A 15,906-nucleotide genomic window follows, 5' to 3' on the forward strand; every position below is an offset into this window, starting at 1 on the left:
GCATAACCACCAGAGAGCAAGAGAAGATAAAGAAAGGAAGGGAGGGAGGGAGGGAGGGGAAAGAAAAACAAGGTGGCCAAGAGGCTTTTGTAATGGCCGTGTGGTGGTGGTGGTGGTGGTGGTGGTGGTGTTGTGCTGTCTCCATGGTGACTGGCACAAAGGCTCATGGTTGGCCATTGATGGCCAATTGTATTCTTCACAGCTCTTTTGTTAATTGTTGTCTGCCCAGCTCCCACTTCCTGCTGGGCCCCAGCACAAAGCAAGAAGCAGGAGGGATCAGGAATGGCACATCAACTATCCCCAAGTGCAACCAGCCGCTCTCTACCTTTTGCAATCTCTCCTTTTTCTTCTCTCTCTCACTGTTCTGCCACCATTGAGCTGCATCCCTTTTTATTTCATCGTCCACGCACGCTCCCGTGACCCAGCCGTCACATGCTTTTTTTCCTGCCGGGTCGTTCTCTTTTAAGTGGGACCCAAAAGACAATTTGGCATGTTTTGAAAATGCAAATGTGGAAAGTGGAAACAAACCGGTTTAAAGTCAGTCCTTCCAAATTGGATGGACATGAAGTGTCTTGTAATTCTTCTAAAACCTCATGAAATGTTCCAGCAAGAGTGTGGCGGTAAACAGGTTGGGCCAGCGCTCGCTCGCTCCTCCAGATTTGAAAAAAATCGTATTCAGATGAAATATAAAAGTTTCACCGACGGCCGGACAGGTAGGTAGGTAGGTAGGTACATAGGTAAGTAGGTAGGTAAGTATTATTACCTGGTAGCAACCTACAATCGCTAGCATTTACAGCTGTTGTTGGTGCAACACAATGATAAGTCAAATTCTACGGAGGCATCTAAACTAAAGCGTAAACGTGAACCGAAGCCACCGATGCTTGATATCGATCCTTCCTCCAATGTCTCCGCCCCCAATTGGGTTATTCTCACAAGCCCCTCAATTTGGAGTCGGACTCACTCTCGCCCTTTAAGTGGGAGGTGAGCTGTGGGCGGTCGCGAACTGACTGGCTGCGAAGCCAGGTTGGCTGGGCTGCGGAGGAGAGCAGAGCAGAGGAGACCAGAGCCGAGCCGAGCAGAGCAGAGGAGAGGAGGACGGCGCCGCCAACATTTACGCACGTTCCTGTCGTGCCGTGCCCGCTGCTCGCTCGCTCGCTCGACACCGACGACAAGAACAACTGCACTGAACAACTTGTATGCACAACCAAGCTGACTTCATCAGCTTGCCACCCAACGAATAAAGACGAAGAGGAGCTCCACGGAACTTTTGCTTGAGTTTGCAACGCGCACGGACTGCCTGCCCGCTGAGGGTGAGTGCGCTCTCTCTCTCTCTCTCTCTCTCTCTCTCTCTCTCTCTCTCTCTCTCTCTCTCTCTCTCTCTCTCTCTCTCTCTCTCTCTCTCTCTCTCCCCCCATTTAAACAGCAGTTAAAACATTAATTAAAATGATCGGCTTAAAATCAGAGTCATAATGTATATCATTTCATCTTTGCACGTTTTTTTTTTCTTTGTTTCCCCGCACGATATTCTCTTTGAGTTTTGCTTGTGAATTTGGCAGAAATATGAGGCTGACAACTTGGCCACCTAGAATTTTGGATGTTGATGATCATCATGATGTTGGCAGACACAAATGAGTGATTTCAAAGTCCACCCAAATCAAGTTGCGTTGAGAAACTTCTGCTTAGTTTCCTTTAGTTTAGTTGAAAAATTATACTTGTCTTATTATACGCATATTGTGTGTGTGTGTTCTTTTTAAATAGTTTTATAAACTTTGTTCAGCTTCATATAATCCGCGTAAATCCCTGGTTCAGGGGCGTATCAACAAATTCTGTGCCCCTCTTCCAGAAATGTATCGCCCCTCCCAACCACCTTTTGGCTTTTTAAAAAGTTTTTTCCCCCTAATTTATCAACAACAGCAATGTCATCAGTAATAACTGATATGCAAAGCATGTTGGAAAATAATTTTGTAATGTTTTTAATAATGTATTCTAATAAATCTAAAATTCAATTCTTTCAATTCAAATAACTACTTTTTATTTAATTGTTGTTGGCATCTGTCCATAAATGTCCCAAATATTGCACAAGTCCGTCTAATATTTCTTCAACAGATGAAGCAGATCAGACTGATTCCAAATAATAAGACTTTTTTTTTAGATATGTTATCCATGGATCCATAATCTGAAGCGCTTCACGGTCTCGGTTGGTGCCTAGACCTAAATTGATTAGCAGCCAATTATAGACATGTTAAATTCCTTCTTTTCTTTTTTCCAATTCCCTTCGGAAGCTGCACCAAAATAAACCTAGGGTGTTTTTGCCCTTGTGATACACCTGTTATTACAGCCAGCTGAGCGCACACAGCTATCTGTTGACTCGTTTCAAAAGTGTATTTCCTAATTTGAACACTCAAAGAACAAGAAGAGCCGCTGTAAAGCTTCCCATTTTCTTCATGTATACCTGGCTAGTGGATGCCTGGAGCGTAGTACCTCCATTTTCTCTCTTCATCATAAATGTCTTGCATTGTGTGTTGCGTGTTTCATCATGTTTGTTGTGTTGCCCAAAGTAGTCATTGTTTTTGCATAAAAATCACAAAATGCATCTAAAAGAGCTCCACATGTCAGTTTATGTTTGTCCATTATGTCTACTTCTGAACCTGAACAACTACGAAGCACTGCCTCGGCGTTTTAGGCATTATGCGTCGATTAAAAAAAAAACTAACCACGTTTAGACAATCCATGAGTACTTTCACTGATAATGCGCTTCATTACCTTGAATGACTGGCTATCAAAAGTATTGACACTTTGCTTTGAAAATTGGAGAGCATGACGCAGTTTTGTCGTAGCTTTTGATATTTCATAATCAATCCGCAAATTGCTGGCGATTGTTTCCTGATGTCTTTCTTTCTTTCTTTCTTTCTTTCTTTCTTTCTTTCTTTCTTTCTTTCTTTCTTTCTTTCTTTCTTTCTTTCTTTCTTTCTTTCTTTCTTTCTTTCTTTCTTTCTTTCTTTCTTTCACACGCAAAATGACCAAAGAAGAGGTCGGTATTTCACCCTTGACCTCTGACACCCCCCCCCCCCCCCCCCCCCCCCGGTGCATTGTGAAGTTTTGTCTCCTCAGGTGGACGGGTTCAAACTGGTTGAAAGGTAATGGACTAATAGCCCCCTCCCTTTACCACCCATACGCGCTCATTAATTGCTTGAGTGAAAATATGGGTTGTTTAATTGGCAAAAAAGGACGAGGGAATGAAAGAAGATCTGTTTGGAAAAACTACTTACTCAATTTAGTGATGACAAAATAAAAACGTGGTGACGCAGTGCGTGAATGACGTCATCATTGTGCAAGTGACCAATCCATCATGAAATTGAACAACACTTTGAAATCGCCAGCCCCAATGAATTCATTGTGTTGTGTTAGAATTTATTGACACTCTTTTCCAAAACTTTGAAGTGTGTGTACACACACATATATATATGTATGCGTCGTGTATGTACCATTTGCGATACACTGAACACCGCCATGATGGCAGTAGAGCAGACAAAAGTCTGTTTTTTCCCCCCCTCATCTCTCATCCTGACCTCCTATATCCTTTGGACATTGTTCTCTGAATCCTATTGAACCAGGAGTCCACAGAGAACACCACAATAGAGTATAATTGTGTGTCCGTATGTGCGTGTCTGGCTTAGGCCGGCCGGCCAATCAAACAGAACAATGCCTTTTGCGCGGAAACCGTGTGATCTCTTTAAATAAAAGCCGCTGGCTGGCGGCATTGTCTCTTTGAAAGAATCATAAGGAATGTGGACGTTCCAACTTAAGTGCTTGCTTGACTGAGTGATCAGCACGGTGACATTTGACAAGTTGAGCCAGATTGAGTGAAAAAAACGTCAACCCCCTTATGTTGTTTTTGCAATCCGACTGATTTTGCATAATTGCTTGTGAGCATGACGGTGTGCAAGTGTGCATGGTCAAACTACAAGCTTCTACAGGACTAAGGTGTGTTTCATGAAACGGGATTGAAAAGGAAACTTCTGTTTGGCGGTTGCACTTGTTTCTTAATGACGCTTAACTGCTTTCTCTTCTGACTCACTTCCCAAAATGCTCATCGCTTCTATTATTTCGATCATAGACATGTCTGCGCACGTTCACGCGCTCCAAACACTCGGTGGCCGTAGCATTAGGTACACCTGCATTCCCTTGATGAGCAGAGATGGGCAATAACGAAATACCCAAATATCCATTTGGCTTGAAATATTGACTAGAAATGACATTTCTAGCTCATGCATGAGGCTAGTTTAAAAAACAAAACTAAAATAAAAAACAGTCAACGTGATCGCGTAAACAAGAGCCGCTAATACTGATACATTGGTTCAACGACTGCAGTTTTTGGACATTTAAAAATAGTAACTGCAGAAGACTTCTAGTGCTTTATGTACACCAAATGTTGCCCAAAACATTCAATGATTTCGAATGGATCGAATATTACAAATGTGCTGCCGTAAAGAAGACAAAGAAAGCTCAAATGAACAAGCTCTTCCCACTATTTACTTTGTCTGATGCATACATTTGAATTCTCCATCTCATTGAATTGAAGCACTTAGTCCCTGTTAAAAAGGCTTGCAAAAGAACTGCCGTCAAGTCAAATGTTCATCCTAATCCTAAATGCGCCCAACCTATTTCAGTCCATGTGAGTCTGTGGGCACAGCATGTGTGCAAAGCAAAGCAAAGCAAAGCAAAGCAAAGCAAAGCAAAGCGTGTGCCATTAAGGTGCTCAGTGAGCAACTTCAGGCATGATCTCTGGCTTATTGCCGCTGGTTAACAACTGTGCCACAAACTTGTTTGCAGCATATACTATATATACACGGATATATACGTAGTTATATGAACCCGCGCACAAAGACTAATGGCCTCCTGTCGCTTCTCACCGTGGAGATGAACAGGCCCGCCGCAGTTGAATCACCTGTTGTGCTCAAAGGCGTTTCCATAGCAACAGCCTTGGCTCCTTGCCCCGTAAGACCCTCAACAAACACAGACCCCCACCACACTTATTTGGAATGCCATAAAATGCGCACGGACACACACACACGCACGCACACACACACGCACACACACACGTGGCTGCTCTTCAGAAGAAAGGGTGAATGTAGTGAGGATATAAAGTGTGCCGGGCTAAAGAAGGGAGGACATTGTGAGAGTCAGGCTTTCTTTGTGTGTGCTACCCTCAAGGAGCCCAGCGTGGAAAGGGTGGGTGGGATGGTTGAAGGAGGGGGGGGGGGGGCCTTTTGTAAAGTAAGTTAAAAAAAAGTGGCCTTCATACACATCCTTTCTTCCCTTTCTCTTTATTGGGAGCGTGTTTTGTCTCCTCCCTGCCTCCTTCCCGTCTTCCTCCTCAACCCTTCTTCTACAAATGCCACAGTAATGTCTTGCTAGCTATCACAATAGACGGACGACCTGTTTTATGGACAGTGTGTGTGTGTGTGTGAGTGTGTGTTTGGAGGGGCTTCAGGGAGAGAAAGAACGAACCTATGCCTCGGAAAAAAAGACTGAGTGATGATGCTGATGATGTCTCAATGATGGAGGAAGGGGCCTATTTTGACTGTACCTTTTCAGCGAGACATCCAACTTGGCTCTTTTTAACAAAATGTTCCTCTACCGCATTTGATGGACATATTGACGTAATTAGAATGATTTTTTCGGACGGATGCCCGGAAGCTGGAGGATGAGAAGTTTTGAAAAAAGGACGGGCCAAGCGAAGATGGTAGCGGCTTTTTCTCCGTCTCTGGTGTGGACGGACGGGCGGACGTAAGGACGGAGGGACGGACGGACGGAGGGACGGGGCCCTCGGCCAAAGGCTCTTGCCTTGGCGTGCTCAACCGTGCCAAGATTGAGCTGAATGATAATGATTATTATTTGGGTAGGTAGCACCTGGACCCGATGAGGGAAGTTGCCATCACTAGTTTTTGTTTGATCCAGGCGTATTATCAAGGTTTGATATTTTCTCCACGTACGCAAATTGAAATAGTGAGCATCTGTTCTTGATGACTTGATTCTTTGGATTGTCCTCAATGTTTCAGTACCCTTGACATCAAAAGGCCAGGAGAACAGAGGAAGAGGGGGAATGGAAGGGTGAAGAGTGGGAGGCCTTTGTGTCTCCAGCCTGGAGAGCTCCTTCTCTAATGAGGCCCGGCCACAAACGCAAGAAGACTGGGCGTGCGGGCGAGCGAGCGAGCAAGCTATTTACTCACCATTGTCCAACATCCGTCCGCCCGTCCATCCATCCGTCCATCCATCCATCCATCCATCCATCCATCCATCCATCCATCCATCCATCCATCCATCCATCCATCCATCCATCCATCCATCCATCCATCCATCCATCGTCCGTCCGTCCGTCCGTCCATCCATCCATCCATCCATCCGTTCGTCCATCCATACCTCCCTCCCTCCCAGCTGACTTCGGGCAGTGACTGTGGACGTTTTTGTCGTTTGACTCAAAAGCAAATTGGTCGGTGATGTGGTACGAAAGGCCGTCGCCTGTAATTGTGTTTGTTTCCTACCACGTGCACCTACTACCTAGCTAGCTAGCGCATCAACAGTTAGTTAAATGTGCCACTTGGCTCTCTCTCACTTTCCATTGTGCTTTTCCGCCTCAGGCACTTGAAAACAAGTTGCATGGCTGTGTGCGGAGACGGTCGATGTACAAGAGAAGGAAGGGCAACTGCCGGCCGGGATGACTCCCATTGTTTGACGTGTTCCGACTTGTAACTTGTAAAAGTGTTTCACGAGAGGATGCTTTCAATGCTCAAAGCGATGTCTGGATTTTGCTTTGGCGTATGCCGCTTCCATCCCCAGTTCGTCTGAAGCCCAACAACAAGCTTTTCAAAACTTTCAATCTGATACTGTGTATGTTTCCACACGAAGCTGTTTATTGATATCAGCGTCCCTCCCTCCCTTCCTTGCGGTGCCTTCGACTTAAAGCCTTAATGACTGCGTGTCTTTGTTGTGCTTAGTGGCTGAGTCAGAGTGAGATGAAAAACAAGTGTGAACTCCAGAGGCCATCAGCTCCGCAACCCTGGACCATTTGGTGCGCTGCCACATTGGGATTGGCCTTTTTGGGTAAATGGAAGCACATCCAATGAAAATGTGAGAGGGTCCCCCTTTCAGGACTGCCAGACTGCAATGGGCAACATACTATGTCATATGAAACAGTATGGACAACACACAATGTAATCTGAAATAAAGTAGTGTGGAATTCCAATGAATCAATCGAGGGTGTCCCCCGCCTACTGGCCAAAGTAAATTGCTTTATATTTCTCGTTTTGCACAATACGGCAACTTGATCGGATCCATTCAGCTCATATTGCTCACTGTCCTTTGGCATTTGTGTATTTCTTCTTAAGAAGACAATGCTCAGAGTAGCTTTTAGAAGTCCGCTTTGAAGCTCAACATCTCTTTTGTGTCAGGCTTCTGCAAACAGCAAATGATGTTCAATCCAAATGAAAGGTGGAAGGAAGATAGCAACTCTATTTATAATGGTGCCTAACGCACTGTACACAGATGTCAAGATCAGGTTCCACTCGGGTGTGCTCAGTTGCAGATCTCTCTCTCTCTCTCTGTCTCTCTCTCTCTCTCTCTCTCTCTCTCTCTCTCTCTCTCTCTCTCTCTCTCTCTCTCTCTCTCTCTCTCTCTCTATCGATGCTCAATGTAACCTCGGCTTGCATTGTTGCAATTGTTTTACAAATTCACCTTGACACATTCCTGGCTGTCAACAAGTGAAATTGCGTCGCCGGATGACACAGTGGCTCGCTCGCTCGCTCGCTCTCTCTCTCTCTCTCTCGGGGAGCGTGTGAACACCACGTGTGACACCTCTACTCATCAGACTTTGTGAAGACCCAGGAATAACTAGCATCAGCGTGGGTGCACAAAGCACACTTGTGTGATAGCCCGCCCTTCATTCACCAAATTGCACAATCAATACATCAGCTTAAGCACATAAGGCTGACGTGTATTTCTTGGCTAAACATTGTTTTCATCGTCAACGCTCTTTACTTAGCGACAACAATGCTTCCAACCAGAGTAGACACGCAGGTGCATCTGTAGTTTGCTCAACCTGCGGCTGGCTCTTTTTATTGTTCTGTCAAGCTTTTGTTGCTTGAATGATTTCGTGGTTTAGTTTCACAACTCACACACACACACACACACAGATATGCTACGCATACTGATAGTCAATTTTCACGTTTGGAACAATGACGGTCGGTGAAGCGACTTTTTGAAATAATGCGGCTGCTAACAGGATGACAGACGTATGTTGTAATTGCTGAGAGTCCAGTCCATTCTACAATTTGTACAAACATTCCAGAAAACATTTTTTCCTTCCTTTTGTGTGCTTTCAAGAAATGATAGAATAGACAAGACAGTGGGGCTTTTACACCATTAAAAAGTAAAAGGAACAGCACACGCACCGTCTTTTCTGGACTATAAGGCGCACTTGAATATAAGCCAACCGGATAAAAATGTCAGAAAAGAGATGGCTCTTTGAGGACAGATCCCTTTTACTATCATTTATCATTTGTGTGAAGAAAGATTCATTCTGACGATCTCTTTTTTTCTAATCTCAAACTTATTCTGCTCTTGGCTTTCAGTAATAAACAGCAAACTCATTTTGAAGTTCTCATCAATAAAAGAAAACCACTCAAGAGTAATCGTGCTATATGTGCCACTTTAGTTCATATCATATTGTTGACAAAGAATAGTTAGTGTATATTTATACTAGTCTGAAATGCAGGCAGGCAGGCAGGCAGGCAGGCAGGCAGGCAGGCAGGCAGGCAGGCAGGCAGGCAGGCAGGCAGGCAGGCAGGCAGGCAGGCAGGCAGGCAGGCAGGCAGGCAGGCAGGCAGGCAGCCAGGCAGGCAGGCAGCCAGGCAGCCAGGCAGCCAGGCAGGCAGCCAGGCAGCCAGGCAGCCAGGCAGGCAGGCAGCCATGCAGGCAGCCATGCAGCCATGCAGGCAAGCAGGCAGCCACGCAGGCAGCCATGCAGGCAGGCGGCCACGCAGGCAGCCATGCAGGCAGCCATGCAGGCAAGCAGGCAGCCACGCAGGCAGCCATGCGGGCAGGCGGCCACGCAGGCAGCCATGCAGGCAGGCGGCCACGCAGGCAGCCATGCAGGCAGGCAGCCACGCAGGCAGGCAAGCAGACAGGTGGCTTTGTTCAAATTCACGATGGTGTTTTGGAGAAGGAGGGGCTCCAATCATCATTGTGTTTCCGCAGATCGTTTGCATTTTTTGCCGTGTTCCCGAGTCGGTCGGCACATTCCGCTGGCATTGTTATCCGGCCCGTTTCCTACGGCCGGCGGCTTTTGTCTGACTCTCCCTCATTGTCCTTGCTTCCTTTGTTCCGCAGCTCCAACAATGGCTTTTTTTCTGCCTCTTTATATACTATATGTGCACTTTTTCACTTTCTTTCTTTCTTTCTTTCTTTCTTTCTTTCTTTCTTTCTTTCTTTCTTTCTTTCTTTCTTTCTTTCTTTCTTTCTTTCTTTCTTTCTTTCTTTCTTTCTTTCTTTCTTTCTTTCTTTCTTTCTTTCTTTCTTTCTTTCTTTCTTTCTTTCTTTCTTTCTTTCTTTCTTTCTTTCTTTCTTTCTTTCTTTCTTTCTTTCTTTCTTTCTTTCTTTCTTTCTTTCTTTCTTTCTTTCTTTCTTTCTTTCTTTCTTTCTTTCTTTCTTTCTTTCTTTCTTTCTTTCTTTCTTTCTTTCTTTCTTTCACCCAGTCGGCCATAAATGGACACAGGGGTCGGTTGGTCCAAATGTTCTCCCTCTCACAACGGTTGATTGCAAGCCCTAGCTACACCGAGGCGTGTTCTCTTCTCTTCGGCCTCATATTGTCGCGCCAACAATAGGCTTTGGGTATTTTTGCAACCAAAGCGTCAACGAACCCCCAACCGGGACGTCAACAGCGAGCTGGGCTAAAATAGCGACATACTTCCAAACGCGTGCTCGGAGGAGCCGGTCCGTCACTCGAGGTGAAAGGGATCTGGAAATGAACGCAATGAGCAAAACTTCCCAGATGTCAAATGCATTTGTCAAGATGTGATCAAGGAAAACGATGCGCATCATTGACTCATAAGTGTGACTGTTGTGAATGATAAGTGTGACAGTTAATGATGTGTTCTCGTCTGAAAGGAATGGTTGAGCCCAGCCCTCCAGCGCCAGCGCCAGCGCCGCACCTCCTCTCCGATGTGGACGGCAGCATGACATGTGTCAAAGTGGAACAAGAGGAGATTGCCAGGGAAAGCGGGCTTGCACACACTCAAGCTACTCTCAAGATGTCTCCCTCTCGCGACTGGCCGGGGAATCAGCCTCTGGTGGCCCGTCAGCTTACGCCGCCACTCTCCTGTTCGCCTTTGGTAAGTAAGCAAATACAAACTGGAGTGCATTGCATTGGCAATTTCATTGAGCGATATGTGTAGGCGTAGCAAAATTGGTTGTATGAAAGTTGATTTGGAAGCAACTTGTAGTGTCGCTTTGTGGTCAACAAGTTCATTCATGGAAGACGGCTGAAAAGGTTAAGTGTTGAGCAGGCACAAATTTGCTCCCGTTGTTTGACATTGCGCTTACTGTATACACAGCCACTTGTCGCTAGGCAGAATACGACGTGGAGCGCAATCAGTTGTACGCACGCAGGCAGGCAGGCAGCCATGCAATAGAAATGGCAAATGTCAGTCACGCCCACGAGGGCAAGGCTGGAGCTAAGTTGCCGGGACTAACGCACCAGGCAATTTCTTTCAAAACAGCACCAAAACTTTCTTTATATTGACCTCTGTATTTGTTGAATGAAGATGTGCGCGTGTGGCCTCTCGTCAGGAGGATTCTCCGGGTAAGGAGTTGCCACGCCTCCAAAGCCCGGTGACAGTCAAGATGCAGGATCCGCCAAAAGGACAATCCAAGGAAGGTGGGTCCAAAGTCTTTCAAGGTCTGTGTCCCCACCAAGCAATTTGACCAGACGCAAATCAGTCCACGAGTGATTCGATACAGCTTGTGTCAGTTGTGTGCGGACATGTCTAACCCAGGTCCAGAAAGGTCAAAGAGCTCCCGACCCGACCCGACCTGACCTGTTTTGCTTGAATCGACCAGCAGGAAACCCAGAGTCTCTGGCGGAGAAGGAACTTCAGTTGTTGATGATGATCAACCAGCTGAGTGGACTGAGGGAACAACTCCTGGGGGCCCACTCTGAGCAGAGGAACATGGCTGCCTTGCTTCTGGAAAAGCAGCAGCAGCAAATGGAGCTGGCTCGGCAACAGCAAGAACAGGTAGGGATACTTATTGATAGAATAGAATAGAATAGAAATGTAAATAATCCGGATCCTGATCCTGCATAGCACATACGTACAATGCAATATGTGTGTTTCAATCACACGGATCGTGTCTCAGATTGCTAAACAACAACAGCAGCTGATCCAGCAGCAGCACAAGATCAACCTTCTTCAGCAGCAGATTCAGGTCAGCTGAAGTTTGAAACTTGGCCACTCATTGGCCATTTCAACCAGACTTTCTTTCCATTTGTCGTGATTTTTCTTGCGACATTGTAAGTTGAATTTGTCCTCCCTCCCTCCCTCCCTTCCCCCAGCAGGTCAACATGCCCTACGTGATGATCCCCGCTTTCCACCCCAACGCCCAGAACCTTTCCGTGCCCTCTGAGCCACAGATGAGCTTGCCGCCGTTGCAGCCCATCCCATGCAAGCCAAGTTAGTCGATGCCGTCTTCATGTTACAAAACATTTCAGATGAAATACGTTGTACTCGACCATATTTAGCCATTTGGGGAATCGAGTCGACTGGGAGAGCGCTTCGTGAAAGCGATGTGTTCCAAAACGCAAATACGGAAATATGACATGGCTTCGCGGCCAATGTGTCGCTCGATAGGAATCGGTTTCTTTTTCTTCCCTCCCGTCCGTTTCAAACTGTCCTTTCTTTTTCAGCTGTCGACTATCCCATGCAGTTGCTGTCCGCACCTGGCAAGAGGAGCGCCGGTTCCTTCCGACAGGTACCATCACGTTCAAATTGCTGCTCTTTCTCCTCTTCATTTCAATGATACTTTTATTATTTCTCCATTTCGGCTTTTTTTTCATCAGAAAAGCCAAGGTGGAAATCTCATTGAGGAAGCAATGAATGATTCAAAGTCAGCATTATACGTATATACTGTGCATTCGGATAGTGTGACTCTACAAGCGTAGAAGTTGTCAAAGACACCGCACCCTGTTTTCAAAGGCCGCTGCTGTCTTTTGTTCATTTGCGTCTGTGGGGATGACATGTTCTCAAGTGGATTCCCGGACCTCGTTAAACAAAAGACAAGTACGAGATGCTCCGAAGGGCGTGACAGATACGCTCAGACATGCTTGACGCATAGCTCTCACGCAACACGGGCGCTTTATTTAGGGGAAGGGAAAAGGAGACAAGGAGGAGAGCAGGTGCACAAGGCTCGTCCCTCCCGGTGGCAAAGCAAGCTCCTGCCATGCCACCCTTTGCTTTTGACATACGCACTTTTCTTCCTTTTTAGGAAGCCGGTCAGCCCTTGAACCTGACGTCCAAAGCTGGAAAAGCCCCCAGTCCAAAATGTATGGAGATGGCATATGCGGGGATGCAGAGCACGTACAAACACAGGGATCTGCCAAAGGACGCGTCAAGCAGCCCGCCACGCTCCACCCTCAGTGCGTTGCGCTCAATCGTAGGATTCGTATATTGACGTCTTTGAACGAAAACATTCTCTCTCTCTCATGTGTGGCTCGCTCAGCTTTACTCCGAGACAGTGATGTGGTCACCCAGGCCATTCATGATGCCCAGCAGCTACTGAGGAGTCACAACGCTGGAGGGCACGAGCGAGAGAAAGAAACAGACGCCAGCAGAAAAGTGGTCAGCCAATCTCCAAATATTACAAAGCTCTCTTTTTCTTGACACCGTCATCAGCATCAAACTGCCACTTCTCTTTCTGTCTTTCGGAAACACGAGTTCATCTCTAAGCAGCCCCCTTTGCATCCACCAGCGCCAAGCACTATTCCAAGGTCACATGTAAAACTTCTATTCTAGTCTTGGAGGTGGCTGGCGTGGCTGGCGTGGCTGGCGTGGCTAGCGTGGCGTGTTGGTCCGAGTGTGGCACTAAGGCCACAGCTGTTGCACAATAGCACAAAGGGCTGTGTGTGTGTGTGTGCGTGCGCGCGCCATTGACGTGGCCACCTGCCTCCTCCTTTGTCTACTGCAACATTGTAGATCCAGGTCCACCTTGCCTCTAAATGTCCAAAATCACTGGACTGTTTTTTTTTTTTCTTTTTTTTTACTGTGCAATGGGAATAAAATGTTCATCAATGTGAGCTGCCGGTCACATTCCCAACACCCTGGTCTCCTTCACCTACCCTAACCCTACCTCTCTGCCCTCCCTCCCTCCCTCCCTCTCTGAGACAATAAACACCATTTCTTTGTCCTCCTTCTCTTTCTTCTCCTTCACAGCTCTGGTTTTGTACAGCTGCTGACGTCGTACTCGTCTGCTGTACATTCCGTAGGGCAAAATAGCCGGCTGGCCGCGCTAGGCGTCGAGCACGCCCTTCGAGCGGCTCACCTAGTAGACTACCTAGACTACAATTCCAAGTTTGTGACTTTTCTCCACAGGAGTGCAAATACCCTCCTTGCGGCGAGAGAAGCCTTCACTCCCAGCGAGGCGGCGAGCGCCACGCATTGCTGGCCACTGACGAGCACCTCAGCAGCGACTCTGAGAGTAAGTGGAACCCAAGCGGCACGACAGGACCGGACGGGGACATCGTCCATGTGATGGTTACAGAAATACCAAACATGCCGTCGTGAGAGACCTATTGTATTGTATGAACTTGATTTAGGTGCCGTGCAGGTCCCAGGCAGCTACTCTGAAGCCCGCCCCCTTCCGTCCGCAGGCCACATCAAGAGACCCATGAATGCCTTCATGGTTTGGGCCAAGGATGAGCGCAGGAGAATCTTGCAGGCCTTTCCCGATATGCACAACTCCTCCATTAGCAAGATCCTGGGTGAGTATCCAATGCTCGTTGAAAAGACGAAAGCCGAGCGAGCGAGCGAGCGAGCGAGTTTCTCGAAACGTCACTCCTGCCCACTCTAGGCTCCAGGTGGAAGTCCATGTCCAACCAGGAGAAACAGCCCTACTATGAAGAGCAGGCCAGACTGAGCAGGCAGCACCTGGAGCGCTACCCGGACTACAAGTACAAACCCCGGCCCAAGCGCACCTGTATCGTGGAGGGGAGGAGGCTGCGGGTGGGTGAATACAAAGCCATGATGAAGAGCCGGCGACAGGAACAGAGAACCACCTACGCCAGGAGGTAGAAATGAAGCGCTTCATTTGTGCTACTAAATAGCAGTAGTAGCCGCTTGCCACTGCTATACTGAGGAGAGAGTGAGATGGAAACAATTGAGCTGCTGTGGCGCCCCCTAACGGGAGCAGCCGAAAAAAGAAGGGTACGTCATTCAAACAAAAAACAGTATCTGGTATCAGTCACGTTTTGCATCATTTAGGTTGGCATTTTCAATTTGAGGGACTGCAGCCGTGGATTTGGGTGTGCGCTCGCACAATGCCAAGGAGGAAAGACGTTAGTAATGACCTTAAGAGAAACAATCATTGCCAGACACCAATTTGGTCATGAGTGCAATTTCGACATTGACGTCACAGGAGGAGAAATTGTTCACGTGCAAAACATTTGATTCTTATTTTTGATTTATTTCTTTTCCAAACAAGTGATTTTTTTGGGATGGTCTATTTAGTCCAACAGAACCACAGAGCATCCACTACTCTCACAACGATGCCTTGTACCCGGGCGGCGGTGGCGGCGGCGGCGGAGGCGGCGGCAGCTCTGTCTCCGTGTCGTCCATGTCCTTTCACTCCTCCCTCCTGGATCATTACCTGCCGCAACCTCCGGCGGGATCCCATGGAGTGGAGGACCCGCCCACAGCCGCCCCTCTGAGACAGACGGACAGACAACGGCAGCAGGCACCATACAGCCAAGGAGAGGAAAGTGACGGAGGGGATCTGAGTGAGAGGGAACTTTTGCTCCTGACGGATTGAATTCCAAAGGAACCGGAAATAAAACAAGTCACTGAATTTTAGGAAGCCGCATTAGCTGTATTCCCCAGTGACACACATCCAATGGACAGAAAGGCAAGCTCTTATCTCATGGATGGATGGATGGATGGACGGCCGGCCGGCCGGCCGGTTCTGAAATGCCATTGGAAGTGTCGCTACGGTTGCACCTCAGTGCTCACTTTACAGAGAGACATGAGAAATGATAGCGTTGACTTATGCTGTGGACTTTTTATCGGTATTCATCCCATTTGTCTGTATTCTGTCTTTGCTGTAACCGATAAATAGTTGGTGTGAATGTGATGGAAAACAAACACAGCTGCTCCATTTCCAAACCACGTTGCTGGACACATGCATTCTTTTGCATCTTCTAATTGCCCAACATGGGAATTAGCCCTGGATGGAATTTCCCTTTGGCCAAATTCCACCTTGACTGTGTTGAGGATGCTGCACTGAGAAGAGATCTTATTTATGTACCTTGAGACATATTGATCTTTACCCCTGCTGATGTAAATACAGAAAGATACTTTTATTATAATAATTTTCTTTTATAAAAGGTTGCGTAATTTAAAAGTGTACATTTCGGTTTTGTCAGAAATAAAAAAATGCATTTTGCTCTGTGTGCACTCGTGGAATCTAGTTTGCGCTAGAGGCGGGGTAACTAACGCCTGCCGATCACAAATCATTGTGGAACAATTGTACACTCTTTGCATTCCAGCTGGCAGAGTTCCACATGAAAATATTCCCACAAGAACTTGTCCAACCGGACTCACCTCTAGAGGAGGAATGAGAGAAGGGCACTGCTGGCTGCTTCAA

At 47.0% G+C, this 15,906-nt stretch overlaps 1 protein-coding gene across 7 annotated transcripts; it reads left to right on the forward strand.

Moving 5' to 3' along the window:
- The first annotated feature begins 683 nt into the window (after positions 1–683).
- On the forward strand, positions 684–15,705 carry LOC133162111 (transcription factor SOX-13-like). Of its 7 annotated transcripts, none has more exons than XM_061291067.1 (13): positions 684–1,310; positions 10,165–10,388; positions 10,846–10,933; positions 11,116–11,291; positions 11,413–11,481; positions 11,609–11,726; positions 11,960–12,024; positions 12,538–12,688; positions 12,772–12,890; positions 13,641–13,746; positions 13,865–14,029; positions 14,119–14,335; positions 14,775–15,705. In XM_061291067.1, exons 2-13 carry the CDS (start codon positions 10,167–10,169, stop codon positions 15,073–15,075), a joined length of 1,797 nt encoding a protein of 598 aa, XP_061147051.1. In that variant the 5' UTR covers positions 684–1,310; positions 10,165–10,166; the 3' UTR covers positions 15,076–15,705. The 7 variants fall into 7 exon arrangements, with proteins under 7 accessions (XP_061147051.1, XP_061147050.1, XP_061147048.1 ...); XM_061291066.1 differs by lacking the exon at positions 684–1,310 and adding an exon at positions 5,261–7,104 and having other exon boundaries at positions 13,919–14,029; XM_061291064.1 differs by lacking the exon at positions 684–1,310 and adding an exon at positions 5,262–7,104 and having other exon boundaries at positions 11,612–11,726.
- Positions 15,706–15,906: the final 201 nt, after the last annotated feature.

The sequence above is a fragment of the Syngnathus typhle genome, linkage group LG11 (assembly GCF_033458585.1).
Source record: "Syngnathus typhle isolate RoL2023-S1 ecotype Sweden linkage group LG11, RoL_Styp_1.0, whole genome shotgun sequence".
Classification (NCBI taxonomy): domain Eukaryota; kingdom Metazoa; phylum Chordata; class Actinopteri; order Syngnathiformes; family Syngnathidae; genus Syngnathus; species Syngnathus typhle.